The 17,882-nt window shown below is 39.0% G+C and overlaps 1 protein-coding gene across 1 annotated transcript in view; it reads right to left on the reverse strand.

Moving 5' to 3' along the window:
- RASA1 (RAS p21 protein activator 1) overlaps positions 1–17,882 on the reverse strand; it is a gene marked incomplete at its 5' end in the record, with an annotated part of 97,788 nt that overhangs the window by 71,367 nt on the left and 8,539 nt on the right. Inside the window, 2 exons of the mRNA XM_080361771.1 lie at positions 349–484; positions 6,080–6,229. Of these exons, the coding sequence (XP_080217897.1) occupies positions 349–484; positions 6,080–6,229 (286 nt within the window). The remainder of the gene's footprint in view (positions 1–348; positions 485–6,079; positions 6,230–17,882) is intronic.

A 17,882-nucleotide genomic window follows, 5' to 3' on the forward strand; every position in this document is an offset into this window, starting at 1 on the left:
AACCCTAGAGGCTAACTACATTACAATGGTGCTCTTTACTAGCCAAAACCCCCACATTTTCTTATCTCATTTTACATACAATGTTAGTACTGCATTTGGAGATAATTGCAATACCTGATATCTAGATTTCTCATTACATATTTTCATTAAAAAACTTTTTTTTAATCATTACTTTCTATCAGTAAGAACATGTCTATATTTTCCTTATACTTCACCATACACTGAGATAGGTCTAGAACTAGGGGAAGCTGTCTAGAATGCTTTTTTCATTAAAAAATATGAATATAAAATGCAAGATTAATTATATTAATATTTAAGTTAATGACATTTAAGAATTTTACTACTGGCCTCTGGAGGTGCTACTGGAAAGAACAGTTTTTCCCCCTTCAGCAAACAAGACACGTGACTATAATAACCAATTAGGTCTGAGAGAGAAGCAAAGCGACGTCCACCAATGTAATAGTCTCCACACATGGCAATAATCCTGTTAATAAAGAAAAATAAGCTTAACAGAAGAAAATCTTTTGCTACAAACCATTGGGGTGTTTTTTGTTGGTTTTGTGAGGTTTTTATTTTTTAAAAGGAAGTTAGGATAACACTGAGTTGTTAAAGCAGGCTATGTTCAACAAAATGCAACATTACAAACACACACACACACTATATATATATATATATATGTATATACACACACACACACCCCCCAATTAATGAATATCTCATCAGCAATTATTGATAAACATTACAACATAAAAATATTTGAAGACTGTAAAAGAGATGTAGATTTACAAAAAAAGTAAGCAGATTTTCTAGAACTAAATGAAATTAAACACAAAAATGTAATAACCAGCATCCTGGACAAATGCCCTACTACATTAATAGAGATAACAGCATTAATACTTCTATCATGCAAGACACGTTATATAATAAGACTATATAAATTTGGAGAAGTATCAATATATTTTGGTAAAAACTAACTGCATTTAATTATACAGTGCAGAATACTGAAATACTGTCAAAAATTAGTCACTTTTTTACAGTTAGTCTAGTATCCATGCTATAAAATAACTTTGTAACAATAATGTACACAATTTAAAAGCCTGCTAATAAATAGGAAAAAATGCTTTAAAAAACATTTCAACAGTTTAACACAAAAGTCTTATAAAATTGCTCATCTTGCTAACATATGTAGTTGGGGGAGGGTGTTGTGTAGGGGGTTTTTTGTTTGGTTTTGTTTCAGGATTTTGGTTTGGTTTCTTTGTTTGCGTGGGGTGGTGGTACATATTTTAGTAATCAGATTTGTGAACACACATGTCATACCAAAAAAATGGAAGACATCATGTCTGTTCATATTGCTATGCAACACAAGTTCTAAAACCAATCAGAAATAATTAATATAGGTAAGAGAGTTAACAGTTTTTGAAACATTTGTATTACACAAGAGTCATTTGTACAAGGAAAAAAAAGTACGTAATATTTTTGACCAGACAATTCAAACAAACAATCAGTTATGTAAATTGATAGCATCAAGAGGACCTGAATTTTTCCAGCAACACGGAAGTTTGACAGCAGTCCTGAGAAAGAACACTTCTTTAAAAATGTCAAGAGCTATCTGGAAAAGCAACTTGGATAAGGGAGAAAATACCAACAGAAGGAATGAACTATTCCTTTAGTTATATAAAGAGAAAAAAAGAAAGTGAACGAGACATTTGATCCACTTAAAGACTAAAAATTTTGGTAAAAAATGTGAAATTAGCAGTTTTATGAAACCTACAGAACACTAAAAACAGTTTCCAACAAATTATGAAGTAAATGGGAAAAACACCATACTCTCCACCAGAACTCTTGTAGAGTGCCATCATTTTTAAGATCATAGAATCATTTAGGTTGGAAAAGACCTTTAAGATCATCAAGTTCAACCATTAACCTAACACTGCCAAGTCCACCTATAAACCATGTCCCTAAACACTACAACTATTTGTCTTTTAAACACCTCCAGAGATGGTGACACAATTACTACCCTGGGCAGCCTGTTCCAATGCTTAATAACTCTTTCAAGTGAAGAATTTTTTCCTAATACTGAATCTAAACCTCCCCTAGCCTAACTTGAAGCCATCTCCTCTCATCCTATCACTTGTGACTTGGGAAAAAGAGACCAACACACGTCTCTACAACCTCCTTTAAAATAGTTGTAGAGAGTGATAAGGTCTCCCCTCAGCCTCCTTTTCTCCAGTTCCCTTGGCCACTCCTCATAGGACTTGTGTTCTAGACCCTTCACCAGCTTCGTTGCCCTTCTCTGAACTCTCTCCATTACCTCAATGTCTTTTGTGTCATGAGGGACCCAAAACTAAACACTGCATTCAAGGTGCAGCTTCACCAGTGCCAAGTACAGGGGGATGATCACTTCCCAAGTCCTGCAGGTCACATTATTTCTGACACAAGCCAGGATGCTGTCAATCAACACCCCCAGGTCCTTTTCCACCAGGCAGCTTTCCAGCCAGTCTTCCCCAGGCCTGCAGCATTGCATGGGGTGATTGTGACCCAAGTGCAAGACCTGGCACTTGACCTTGTTGAACCGCATACAATTGGCCTCAGCCCATCGATCCAGCCTGTCCAGATCCCTCTGTAGAGCCTTCCTACCCTCAAGCAGATCAACACTCCCACCCAACTTGGCATTGTCTGCAAACTTACTGAGGGTGCACTCGATCCCCTCGTCCAGATCATTGATAAAGATATTAAAGAGAACTGGCCCCAATACTGAGCCCTGGGAAACACCACTTGTGACTGGCCACCAACTGGATTTGACTCCATTCACCACAACTCTGGGCCCAGCCATCCAGCCAGTTTTTTTACCCAGTGAAGAATACGGCCATCCAAGTCATGAGCAGCCAGTTTCTCCAGGAAAATGCTGTGGGAAACAGTATCAAAGGCTTGATTAAAGTCTAGGTACACAACATTCACAGCCTTCCCCCATCCACTAAGCAGGTCACCTTGTCATAGAAAGATATCAGGTTAGTCAAGCAGGACACACCTTTCATAAACCCATGCTGACTGGGCTTGACCACTTGGTTGTCCTGTATGTGCCACATGATGGCACTCAGGATGATCTGCTCCATAACCTTCCCCAGCACCACGGTCATACTGACAGGCCTGTAGTTCTCTGGAACCTCCTTCCAGCCCTTCTTGTAGATGGGCATCACGTTTGCTAACCTCCAGTCAACTGGGACCACCCTGGTTGGCCAGGACTGTTGATAAATGATGGAAAGTGGTTGGTGAGTACTTTTGCCAAAGGAGAAAGTCTTATGATATGCCTTCACAAATCAAAGTCTAAGAATATATAATGTCATTGATCAGTGAAGATAAAAATATGCAATAAAATAAAAGAAATTGAGAGAAACTATTAGTCATCTAATCAAATTTCACTTAGAGAAAAAATATTAACATCTAACATCATGTTATCTCTGTCTCCAGTGTCCAGAAGACAAAGTATCTCAAAGATATTTCAAGACAAACTACAGTACAGAAGGTTAAACATGTCTGACTACTTAGTTTTCTACTTAGCATTTGACTTCTTTACAAACCTCATGAACAATTCAAAAACAGAAAGAAAAAAATTATATTCATCTGAGTTTCTCAGCAGTTAATTATTTATCTGTAGTTGGTTTCTTACACTTGTATTGTTTTTCTTTAACAAGTCAGTATTCTGATACATACTTGCTTTAAAAATCTCTCTTCTCAAGTCAGTCATTTAAACTATATTAGTTTAAAACATACACCAAGATCAATCTTCAGAGATTAAACTCGAAGTTTTTAAGCATAATAGCACGGCAAGGGGAGTCCGAAAATAATATAACTTTAAGGATCTAAACTAGATCTGTTGGCATATTTTGTACCATATTCCTTATAAAATTCATGGCAAATTATTCAGAGATTAGGCTTCTAAAAGAAATTTAGTGTTTCACATTTCATTATTAAATCAAGCTCAAATGAAACCTTTCTTCAGAATACACAGGACTAGTAAATACAAAGACTCCTGTAATCACAGAAAATTCTGAAGGACAAGATGAAAAGATAAAGATTTTCCTTCCCAATATTTCATATCACTCAGCAACTCACCAAAATACATATTACTTCAGCCAAAAAGAATTTAGTTTTGATGGACTCATACACTATCTGTCAATCATATGCTGCATGAACATATGTCCATATCCAACTTGAGGGAAGAGGATTTGGAGAACTTTCACCTAAAATATTGGTATTTTAGTCAAACAAAAATATGTAAGTAAAGTTTAATCTGAAAAAATATCACTTTTAGGGAACAAATTATCAGTGAGATCATTGAGAAATGGAAATTTCATTCATTTGTAGAAGGCTGCAATTGGCAAAGAATAAACTTTGGTCAAAGTGACATTTCCAGTCTGTGGGACCCAGTGGATGCATCCCTATATTTGGCTGAAATAACTTCAAGACTGCCATTCTTGAAGCTGAAAAACTACTTCAGTGTAGCACCTGCCCTTCTAATAACAAAAACATATACACTCTGCAGTCAACAAATGAAACCAAAAGCATGTCTATTCTATGAAGAACAGTATCAAACAAATTAGTTTCCTTTGAATAGTTATCTCTTCACATATTAAATGATTCCAAGAAGGAAGGGTTCTTTAAGATTTGAAAATATTATAGGGATCCCTTTCTTAGAAAGCAGTCTTTAATGGTTTCTAACTGAAATGCGAGAAATATTTTTATGGTGGGCATAAAACAACATTCAACACCTGATATTGATTATGATAAGCAGATGGTATTAAAAATAAGATTCTTAAAAACAGTACTTACTGGGGCTGTTTAGCCTGCAAAAAGGAGGCTGAGGGGAGACCTTGTCGCTGTCTACAGCTACCTGAAAGGAGACTGAAGCATGGAGGGTGTTGGCCTCTTCTCCCAAGTAGTAAGTGATAGGACAAGAGGAAATGGCCTCAAGTTGCATGAGGGGACATTTAGATTGGATATTAGGAAAAAATTCTTCACAGAAAGGGTTGTCAGGCATTGGAACAGGCTGCCCAGGAAAGTGGTAGAGTGACCATCCCTGGAGGTGTTTAAAAGGCGTTTAGACGAGGTTCTTAGGGACATGGTTTAGTGCTAGAGTTGAGTTAGGTTATGGTTGGACTCGATGATCCTGAGGGTCTCTTCCAACTGAAATTCTTCTATGATTCTAAAAATATTAATTTTCTACTACTACTACATAGTAACCAGTTTGCAAACAAAAAGCAGTATAGCTGAGAAGCATGAATTGTCAGCTCAGACAACATGATGCAAACATTAGCATGCTATTTCTGTTTCCTTTGCAAGTGAATTAGCTTTCTGTTTATTTTTTTTATCTAGATAGCTGACAAAGGTTTTTTCTACTGCTGAAGATGCATTTGATATCCTATTTTGTGAAGATGAACATTATACTACAGCACACTACTTGCTGACTAACATTCAAGCGCTTCCCAGAACACATCTCATTTACACCAAACTAGAATAAATTAATGTATGTAACTTGCTAATGGTAAAATAATCCTGGTTACAATTTTAGATAAAGGAATATTTATAGTTAGAACAACTAATTCTAACACATACTGAAAGATGATTCCCGCAAATCCTAATATTATGAACTATATAACCTCTTTGTTTCTCCTTGTTATTTCTTTCTTCTAAAGCACACATTTGCTATGACTTCGACATTCAAGTATGTCCTGTAAACTGCAGTGACTGAGGAACAGACTCAAAACAATCTCATCTGATTACTAAGAAGAAGCCTGCATGTTACTGTAAATTTAGTCACAACAGCTTTAGACAAGCATCTCTATTCTCATTATCTTTGTTTTCCTTACACTTTAATTTTTTAGCCTGTAAAGGAGTTTTAAGTAGCATGGTTTAAAACAATTCAACCCTAGTAAAGAGCTATACCATACATGGATAAAAAAGTAAAAAATATTCCATTTATAATAACTTTTTTCTATACTGTACTAAGTTCTAAGATCACAAATAAACACGTTACAGTGGGTTTTTTTTAAAAAAAAGAAAAAAAAAAATTCATTCTCACCTAAAATGATTGACATTTATTTTACTAAGGAATGAAAGCACAAAGGAACCTGGTCTCCGATCACTCTCTCGAATAAGGTAGCTTCCAGGTTTACCCGCTTGTCGAAGACGTTCTTCTGCAATTGCTCTGTCGAGTTTTCCATGATACCACCTAAAAAACAACGTAACAATGGATGTCCTTAGAATTTAAGGCTTCTGTTTCTTCTCACAGAACAGACTTGTAAAACTAATGAAAGTTCTCAGTTAAAACTGAAGAAATTCCAAATCTTTCTTCAAAATAGTTACCAGATGTTTACATGTGCAACCTCTCTCAAATTATTTATTTCTAATACACAGAATTTTTAAACCTTCACAGGTTCAGATAACCCATTTCCCCAAATAACTCACACTGGAAGAAAGCACTCTGAACCATCCAAACAGGGGACAAAGACTCTCTATAACCAGCTTTTACTTTCCTTCCCAATTTGGTCATTTTCAGTAAACAAACAGAATCAGAGGTAACTGATTTGACTCAGGCTGTTGTAATTAAACTCAAGGTTAAAACACATATTTGGGAAAATGTTATCTGCATCATAAAAAAATGAAAGCATAAAGAAACAAAACTTCTTCCCTTCTTTTATATTTTTTCTTTGAGAAGAAACAAGGTTTGCCAAATGAAACAAGTGTTCAAACTAACCTAAAGCTAAAAAAAGAGGGTGGGGAGAGTGTAACTGTTCTGACTCAGGCTGTTGTATTTAAACCTACCCAGGCATCAATTCAGTCTATAACTTGTTTCTCAAATGACAAACACAGATAACAGTATCAAAGCCTGCACCTAAACTAAATGACAGCAGTCACCAGACAATATTTCAGGAAAAAAAAAAAAAGTCTTCCCCAATTAATGGCTCCCCATTAGGGAGCAATTAAATAGTCTGGACATCCATAAATCCATGGGTCCGGATGGGATGCACCCGCGGGTGCTGAGGGAGCTGGCTGAGGTCATTGCTGGACCGCTCTCCATCATCTTTGCCAAGTCTTGGGAAACGGGAGAGGTGCCCGAGGACTGGAGGAAAGCAAATGTCACTCCAGTCTTCAAAAAGGGCAAGAAGGAGGACCCGGGTAACTATAGACCGGTCAGCCTCACCTCTGTCCCTGGGAAAGTCATGGAACAGCTTATCCTTGGCACCACCTCAAGGCATATCAAGGATAAGAGGGTTATTAGGGGCAGTCAGCATGGCTTTACCAAGGGTAAGTCATGCTTGACCAACCTCATAGCCTTTTACGAGAATGTAACAAGGTGGATGGATGATGGCAGAGCGGTGGATGTGGTCTACCTTGACTTCAGTAAAGCCTTTGACACAGTCTCCCACAGCATCCTCACAGCTAAGTTGAGGAGGTGTGGTCTAGACAATAGAGTAGTGAGGTGGGTTGCAAACTGGCTTAAGGAGAGAAGCCAGAGAGTGGTAGTCAATGGTGCGGAGTCTAGTTGGAGGCCAGTATCTAGTGCAGTGCCTCAGGGGTCTGTACTGGGGCCACTATTATTCAATATATTCATTAACGATTTAGACGAGGGAATAGAGTGACTGTCAGCAAGTTTGCTGATGACACTAAGCTGGGAGGAGTGGCTGACACGCCAGAAGGCTGTGCTGCCATCAGAGACCTGGACAGGCTGGAGAGTTGGGCGGGGAATAACCTGATGAAATTTAACAAGGGCAAGTGTAGAGTCCTGCATCTGGGCAGGAACAACCCCAGGTTCCAGTACAGGGTGGGAAATTACATATTAGAGAGCAGTGTAGGGGAAAGGGACCTGGGGGTCCTGGTGGACAACAGGATGACCATGAGCCAGCACTGTGCCCTTGTGGCCAGGAAGGCCAATGGCATCCTGGGGTGTATTACAAGGGGGATGGTTAGTAGATCGAGAGAGGTCCTCCTTCCCCTCTACTCTGCCCTGGTGAGACCACATCTGGCATATTGTGTCCAGTTCTGGGCCCCTCAGTTCCAGAAGGACAGGGAACTGCTGGAGAGGGTCCAGTGCAGGGCAACAAAGACGATTAAGGAAGTGGAGCACCTCCCTTATGAGGAAAGGCTGAGGGAGCTGGGTCTCTTTAGTTTGGAGAAGAGGAGACTGAGGGGGGACCTTATTAATGTTTATAAATATATAAAGGGTGAGTGCCACGAGGATGGAGCCAGGCTCTTCTCGGTGGCAAACAGTGATAGGACAAGGGGTAATGGGATCAAGCTGGAACACAAGAGGTTCCACTTAAATTTGAGAAGAAACTTCTTCTCAGTAAGGGTGACAGACACTGGAACAGGCTGCCCAGGGGGGTTGTGGAGTCTCCTTCTCTGCAGACATTCAAAACCCGCCTGGACATGTTCCTGCGCAACCTCACCTGGGTGTTCCTGCTCCAGCAGGGGGATTGGACTAGATGATCTTTTGAAGTTCCTTCCAACCCCAAACATACTGTGATACTGTGAAACCCAATACGCAGCTTATTAAAAGCAAATACAGATGCACAACACTTCACAGACTGCAAAATATGACAAAAGAACATTTAAGGGGAAGGTTATGTGGGAGATTTGTGGGATTTTCTTGAAGTTAATGTGTGAATAGGTTTCTAATAGATGGAGATTTGTTATTGAACTAGCCAGGCCCAAAGGAATTTCAAGGCCACCTCATCAAGCTGAAAATAAGATCTGCTGTGGGAGGGGGGCAGTTCTACGGCTGCAGGGCAGCAACACGACGTAAATCAACAGACCTATTAGCAGTGAGACTCGGGCGCGTGGACAGCTCGTGAACACGCACAATATCCAATCAGCTAATGCATGCTTGGAGTGTGGACGTGTGATCAGGAAATAACTGCATATATAAGGAGGCTTGTTTCTGTAATAAATGGCTTTGCTTGAATTCGTATTGGATTGTGTGGAGTCCATGATTTTTCGCCCTCGCAAGTGGTGACCCCGACGTGATCCGTAAGGAGATTTTACGGTGAGGGGACGACTGCTGCGAAGAACGAGCCTCAGCTGGAAAGGCTCGGCTGGACTGTGACATGGTCTGTGGGCTGCCTGTGTCCTGATTGATCGCTACGGAAACAACGGAGGAAGGATAGAGGATCTGATTTAGTTGCAACAGACACCCAAAGAGGTGAGCAGCTGGGGGCAAGAGGAGATGGAGCAGAATATATCTAAAGCAGCAGCAGCAATACTGCAGCTCCTCTCGCATATCCTCTCTATGAGAAGGATGAAGTATGAGGAGAGTAACCTCAAAAGACTATGAATTTGGTGCAGAGGCAATGGGTTTCCTGCCGATCCGTCAAGAGCTTTTCAAATAGAGACTTGGGAAAAAGTGGGAACTGTGTTGTGGAAGGCGATCGGTCTCAGTGAAAAAGATATTCTCGGCCTTGTAACTGCCTGGAAACTGATAATTACTACAATGAAGCAATTAAAAGCTGAAAAGACTGTTACACAAGGCGCGTTCACGGCATTAACTCCAAAAATAAATGAAAAGACTGTTATGAGGATTAGTGACTCAAAACTTAAACTTGAACTTTGGGACGATATAGGGCAGAAATTATGGGATAAGGTCAGCAATGGAGATAAAGAAGCTAAATCATTAGCAACTACATGGAAGTTCATAATTACTACCTTAAAAGATTTTAGGGCTGAGCAGTCTGCTGCTGCTGGAATTTTTGCAGCGTTGCAGCCTGATAAGAAACCTGAAAATCGCTGTGAAGTTTACCCGGTTTGTGTCTTCAATACCCTCCCTACTCCATCCCCTGCTGTGCCTTCAGCACCCCCGATAGTTCAGCAGTCCGGGGCGGGGGGAGGAAAAATGCCGAGCGGGTGGCCTCCTACACCATTACCCAGCCCTGGTGAGAACAACAAGTCCAAAGGATTGGAGTCAGACAACTTGCCCAAAGAACCTGTAAAAGCTGAGAATGCTAAGGTCATAAAGAAGTGTACTATCAGTCCTTTTACCAATGTGCATCCACCTTTACCGCCTTTTAACCCTCCAACTTCCACGAGAGAGCAGAAGGAGTCACCGGATAAGAACTGGACAAAAGAACTGTGTGACAGATTAGATCAGCTAATAGCGAGTGAATCCAACAGTCAGCAATGCGGTCATGCTGATCGTGATGGGAAAGGGGATGCGCCTGGGAACTCGGGCTACAATTGGCACACCACAATTACAGGCACTATTAGTTTCTGAAATCCTGAGATAGTCAGCAGACCTCGCATATCAAGCTAGGATAAAGGTGCCTGAAACCGACAAATCAGCCTAATCATTTGCAACTATTAATCAGGGTCCCAATGAGAATTACATGCAATTTGCTGACCATCTTCAAGAGACCATCAATAAGCGGGTTGAAAACTTAGAAGCTAAGGACGCACTAGTGTTAGCAGTAGAGAATGCTCATGTTTGCTATCAACGTGTTATCTGCGAGTTTTATAGTACATATTATGTGCTTCTGTGTATTGCCCCTCTGAAAATCAAGCAGCTTGTCAAGAATGTGAGTTAATTGTTTTGCTGGTTGTTGTTGCTTGCAGTTCTTTCTTTGTGACACTGTTTATCTGGGTACACTGTGGGCCTTCTCCCAACTTTTCCCACTCACGCTGCAAGCAGCCCTGTGGTTCCCTCCCCCACCATGGTTTTTACTTAAGAGATAGAGTCAGGAATGACTGTTTTCAGTCGTGTTCCTAAGAAATTGGTATTGGGAGGTGTTTTAAAACATAGGAAAGCACTTGGAAATATGAGGAAGGAAAATCTTGTGAAATACTGTAATTAATGGTGGCTGCTGTATAAGTTAAATGATTGGGAAAAGTGGCTGGAGGATAGAACCTTGAAGTATAATACTATGTTGCAATTAATGTTGCTTTTAAGGAGAGAAGAGCAGGACAAAAGAAATCCCTACAAGAGATCATTAAACCATTTCAGACAGTTTTACAGGCGGAGCGGTTTGAACTTCAACAAGCTGAGAGAGAGTTAACTGATAACACACAGCTGAAGTCTGCAAGATGCTTTCCTCATCAACCTGTTTTCTTTGTGGGTATCTGTTTAAGCATATTACAGTTTAATAGGTCTTTGCCTGTTATATGGTACAGTAAGTTCATAGACTGTTAAATCATGAGAATCCATGGACTCAAAATGTGCATTTTGTGATAATACAGAAGAGCATGAGTAATTTAGTTCTTTACTGCATGAATGTGATGGTAAAATTGTGTGTGACAGCTGTTACTTTTCTTTCTAGCATGCTAGCTTTATTCCAATATCCAGACTTGTGCAACTCTGTGATAGGCTGTGTCTCATCTCGATGTGCTGGGTTTAGCTCTTTTGTATGCACACCATGTAAAGAATCCTGGTTTTGGAATAACAGTTGTAGCACCCCAGATGAGACACTAATAAAAGCCTTGCCCAGTCCGGCTCGCTGCAGCAGCGGGGGGGCGGGCGCCAATGGGGCTCCAGCGCACACTGACCTGTTTTGTCAGGGACACCCAGCAGTGCCTTCACCTGGCTGAGCAGTGAGCGGTTCAAAGCTGCAATGCAAAAATCGAGATATTGTCTTGAATACGTGTAACTGTGATCCATCTGCATATTTGAACTTCGTGTTTGGTTTTCATATCTGAGCTCAGTATTTTAGCTTGCATATATATATATATATATTTGGTACCAAAATAATTTTGTTTGGGGAGATAACAACAAAATGGGAACCGGTTCCACTGCTAAAACACCACCTTGCTCCCCCTTAGGATGCATGCTTACACATTAGAGTAATTGCTTATATTGTTATCTAGTAATTTTGAGATCAGAAAAGAATTTAAATTGTTAAACTCTGATTTGCATTGAAAAAAAAACAAACAAAAAACAAACACACCACACCTAAATGCTATGATGGATGTGAACATGGTATTGTATTGGGTTGTATTTAAAAGTTATGAACTGATTTGGATCTAGGAAACTAGAATTATGGATTCATGTTTAATATACTGTTTTTTGACATCTTTAAATTGTAAAAGGTAAATGGGGCTTAGGAATGTAACGACTGTTGAGCTAATTGGAATTGCATATAAAATGTATTATGTTTGGAATTAAATGGGAAAAAAAAAAGCAAAATATCCCAGGCCTGTGCTTGAACATAAATTTGAGGCCTGTGTCAAGCTGCAAGATAAACTCAGCTCATTGTAACCGAGGAGCTTGCCAGAGCCTCCCACTTCATACCAGCGATTACGCCACCTGCGTGGCCTTGCCTACATCTGAACTGCAGCAAGAAGAGAAAGAAAAAAAAAAAAAAAAGAAAAAAAAGGAAAAACCTGGCTGCCCATTTTTAAAGTGGCGAAAGGGGGGTTTCTCCCCCCCCACTGCAGCGATGTTGTAGTACTGAATGAAGAAGCCTGAGGGTGAAATTTAAAGGCATCCCCAGCAAATCTGTAGTTCTAATGAAACTGGGAAATTAAACCAAAAAATTTGTTAATAGACTTATTCTGTGGTAAGTAGTTGTAAGAGACTTCTTAGTAAATTCACCGTGATAGTTTTTGAGATCTTGGGAAGGAAAGAAAGACAGACCATTTTTTGAGACCAATGGAATGCCAAATTTGGAACAAAGTTTTAATACATGAATTCTTATAGTTGCCAGAAAGTCCCATACCTCTCTTGGGTCAAGATTTGTTAAGTAAATTGTAAGCTCAAATAACGTTTTCTGAGAATTCTGTTTAGTTGCACGTCCCACAATAAACTGCTTGGATGGTGCAGATCTGCTTCCTGCAAGTGAGAAATATCCAAGTAAACTTCAAATGCTGTATTTCCACTGGTATTAACAGCCAATGTTTTGATAAAGCAAACACTACATTGATAACAGGACTTTGATCCGGTAAGAGAAACAATATCCAGTAAATATGACAGCCGAAATGGAGTTGGAAACTTTGAGGAATAAATTTATGACAACCTTACAGGCTGGCTGCATTCGATTGGACTTGCAGATTTGTCTGTTTATAGCTACAACATAGAAACAACCTGTGGCTATTGTGCGACAGTATGATGACATTGCTAGCAAACTGATATACCGACTGTTCTATACCAATTGTCACTCTGATCAAGAAAATGCAGGGAATGAATTTAAGTCTTAATAGGCCATGATCCTTTTGTCATATATGTACCATTTGTGAAATTTAATTCTGTTTTTTTTTTATTTGCAATCTATGTGTCTATAAATTGCACCAGCTGGTTTTCTTACCAGCACAGCTTTTGGCATGCCTAAATGTAAATTGCTGCAGAACCTGCAAGTCTTTAACATCAGGTCACAGACCATACGTGTATCTGGTCTGATCCCACATACTTGCACAGTTTTTGTTGATGGTTCTGGGCAGTCTCATAAAGCTGTAGTGGTTCGGTGTGAAGATAACAACTGGCATCATTCTGTACTAATTATTGAAGGTTCAACCCAATTAGCAGAGCTTGGCACAGCTTTACATTACTTAGAGCTTTTTAAGGAGGAACCTCTAAATTTGATTTGTGACTCTGAGTACGTAGTCAAGATCCAACGCACATATCTGGTTCTGAATTGTTTTTCTGTTTTTTAAACAAAAAAAAAAAAAAAAAAAAAAAAAAAGGGGGAGAAATAGGGGAAACACCACAAAAACAATTGCCAAAAATTGTATGTGATGAAACACTTTCCAAATATGACCCAAAACCATGCTAAATCAGAAAGAACCTACATTAGTTATGGTCAAATCACTAGTTAATGGTCAATGGAAAAGGCCACATCAATTGGTAACCTGGGGAAAAGGTTATGCTTGTGTCATTACGGGCCAAGGATCGAAGTGGATTCCCGCAAAATGGGTCAAGCCATGGCTGAATAAAGACAACAAAGATTCAACGGATGCAGATGGACAGGAGGGAGATAAGTTGTGAGGACTGTTTCAGATGTAAACTGTGGATCCTAATTCAATGTTAGAGATGCTCACAGACCTGTCTAGAAGCCCATTAGCAAGCAGGTGCTGTACCTTCCGTGGAGAATGGCAATTTGAGCAAACAGCGGGAGAGCCAAAAGGGTGATATTACACTTAGATAGTCAAGGCAAAGATGAGGTAAAATTATGAGACATTTCTACCCTAGTATCTACTGCACTCCTTCTCCCTAGTCTAGCAGCTGGTAAAGCTTTAGGAGACATATCAAAGTTAAGCTGTTGATCTCTTAAATAGGTTAATCTAACTTCTAAGATACTAACTCAATTAATAGTAGATGTTGACAGTATTAGGCATGCTACTCTACAAAATTGTTCAGTTATAGATTTTTTTACTTTTGACACTAGGTCATGGTTATGAACTTGTCTGATCATTCTGAATCTCTTCATAGTACTTTAGACAAACTAAAACAGCATGTTAATAAGACTGTCATAGTAGAATTGGGGTTTGACAAATGGTTTAAAAGCTTGGGAATAGGTGGGCAGTTGTTTGATCTTATTAAGTAAGGCTTAACTGCATTATATTTAATTTTAATTATGTTGTTAATCATGTGATTGTATGTTGCAGTGCATTTCAAAGATGAATCAGAGCGCTGTAAACAAGGAGGCCTGGCTAGTTCAAAAACAAAAAGGGGGAATTGTGGGAGATTTGAGGGATTTTCTTGAAGTTAATGTGTGGATGGGGTTCTATTAGATGGAGATTTGTTATTGAACTAGCCAGGCCCAAAGGAATTTCAAGGCCACCTCATCAAGCTGAAAATAAGATCTGCTGTGGGAGGGGGGCAGTTCTACGGCTGCAGGGCAGCAACACGACGTAAATCAACAGACCTATTAGCAGTGAGACTCGGGCGCGTGGACAGCTCGTGAACATGGACAATATCCAATCAGCTAATGCATGCTTGGAGCATGGACACATGATCAGGAAATAACTGCATATATAAGGAGGCTTGTTTCTGTAATAAATGGTTTCGCTTGAATTCATATTGGATTACGTGGAGTCCATGATAATTTGCCCTTGCAAGGTTAGACTCATAATTCAAACATTCCTTACTCTTACCTCAATTTTCTTTTATTTACAAAACCCTAATCAGACCTTTTTCTACTCCAAACAATCAAATGACGGGAGGGGGAAGGAATTGAAGCAAAGCTAAGCATTGTTCTCAAAACCTCTTAAAAAAAGAAAATTTTTATAGAGCTGTTATATACTATTTTTAAGTTATCAACTTCAGTTATTTCAGACCATTCACCTACTGATTCTACCAGTTCACACACAGTTCTTCTCAGTAAGGGTGACAGAGCACTGGAACAGGCTGCCCAGGGGGGTTGTGGAGTCTCCTTCTCTGCAGACATTCAAGACCCGCCTGGACATGTTCCTGGGCGTTCCTGCTCCAGCAGGGGGATTGGACCGGATGATCTTTTGAGGTCCCTTCCAATCCCAAACATACTGTGATACTGTGAAACCTCCCTGTTTCAGTCTAAAAAGCAAATTATAGCAAGTAGAAAAATCCATTAAATGCCACACCCATTTCACTCTTCTCCTTAGCCATACCTGACGGCTTTAACAAAATCCAAAAGGAGAGTGGAACTTCTAGGAGACATGGTCAAAGCTCCATACCTACAAATTTGCAATCACCACCTTCATACCTTTCAATACATTACAAAATCTTCTTATCATTTCCTGAGGCTATGCAAGGAGAGATATGTTTACCCTGAAACAGGAAAAAAATCTTCAATTTCAAGTAGCACACAGGAATCTCAAGAACAGCTTCATGAAGACAGAAGAAAACAAGCAAGATATCCTGTATTCTCATTTGTTTATTTTTTATTCTACTTTCCATCCCCGATAACAAATAACTGAAGAGTTGATGTTCAAATTTCGCTATTCAAACTTCATCTTAGCTTTTCTAGTTTCTCTAAGTCTAAAACGTTAACTGCATTCTTACCATCATTTTTATCCAAACTATGCCTTTTAACACCATATCCTATCTTTGTTAGATTTATGCAGATATCATGCAAGGTTGCATTATTTCCTTTATGCACATTATTCATTAAGATTAAATCAAACTAATTTTCACTCATACTTTATTAAATTCGGTGCCTTCCTCTGTCTTGATAGTTACCAATTTTTAACTGTATCTTTGCAGTTCTCCACTTTACAAAAATTCCTGACAGAAAAAGCTCTGCAAACCTTTCAACTTCTACAGTGGATGGATGCACGAGTAAGACAATAAAGCAAGAGTTCAAACTAACCTGAAGCTAAAAGCAAAAGGGGGAGAGGGACCAAAAAAGCCAAGCAATTGTCCTTTATCCAGTATATACGAAATTAAGTGTTTCACACTCTTCTAGGAAAGTGGGTTTCTTAATCCTTTTTTGATCCCTATACATTTTCCTAAGTGGAGGTACAAAGCAAATATAAGCCTAATAAAAAATAACTCTGCTTTTCCCAGTTACCTGTTCTAAAATCTGTTTGAAACAGTATGTACAAAAATAGAATGCTGCTAAAAAGGCAACTAAAATGGAAAGTCACTCTCTTAGGCATTCCTCAGTATACCAGATGTGCCAAGCCATTAACTGTGGGAGTTGTACACATTAACAATACCAGTCATTATCATACTTTCAGAGCATACACAAACTATGGACTTACACAAAACAGATGAACCAAAAACCTGGACAAATCTTAATAAAAATAGTAAACAAGGACAGAAGGTGAAATAAGCATACATTCAAAAGGTAATATATTTTAATAACTTTATTAAAGCAAGGTTCTAAAAGTTTCAAGTATTGTAAGGACAAACAGTGTAATAACCTTTAAAATAGACAGATGTAACAATAGCATAAGATCAGGCTTTGCGACTCAAAAGATTTCTTCCAATCCTACCTGATTTATATATCTCTACTAAAAGGAACATTGATTGCCTTTTGGAAAAAAAAAAAAAACCAAAACAAGCAACAACAACAAAATAAAACACCAATAAATAGGTGAAATTGAGCTAAATAGGCTCTTGAAGTAGCTCACGTTACTATAAGCTCAGTTTAGGAAATGAATTCTGGAACTCATTAAAGTTCTTTGCAAGAAGTATCTCATTTTTACATGCTTCATTCTTGTGCCCTCAGGTCAAAGATATGCCTTTTTCTGTTTAAACTAGTAGTAATGCTCCTATGGGAACAATATTAATACTGTTGTGCAAATCATCAGATTTTGGTTTGCAATAGTTAAGAATTTCTGAAGTGTTATCTGTCTTGTCTGTCATTGATTTAATTAAAAGTACCAATGTATACTTGACTTTCTCCTTCCTGGACTTTCTCCTCATCCTTTTACTATTCTACCTACTCAGTCAGCTTTGCTCATTGGAAGCAACACTAGTGTTCCAAGGGACTGAAACATGGAGTCCCTATCTCTACTAGCACCGAATCTTACTTCATATACCAATCTTTGTTTTCATCTCCCAGTCAGCAGCACAGCTCTAGATTAGAGCCCAAACTAAATAAGCACAGGGTGGTTTGTTTTTTGGGTTCTTTGAGGGTATTTTTGGTTGTCTTTTAGGGTTTTGTTGTTGGGGTTTTTTTGGTTGGTTTTTGTTTTTTGGGTTTTTTTGGTTGGTTAGTTTTGGGGGTTTTTTTTGTGCTCCACTCTCACCTCATCTTTGATGCTAGAATGCCTCACTAATGGGGTACATCTCATCAGTGAAGAACTGCTGCTCTAAAGACAAAACTCTGAAATTTAGAGCTTTATACACTAAAATCCAAGACAGAAACAATGCCTAAATCAATAGATGTCCAATGTTTCACACTTGCAATAAGAACAGGTGGGAATTGCGTACAGAGTATGATCCATATACGCACTGAATCCAATAGAGTGATATAAAAGAA

This window comes from Nesoenas mayeri (genome assembly GCF_963082525.1).
Source record: "Nesoenas mayeri genome assembly, chromosome: W".
Lineage (NCBI taxonomy): Eukaryota > Metazoa > Chordata > Aves > Columbiformes > Columbidae > Nesoenas > Nesoenas mayeri.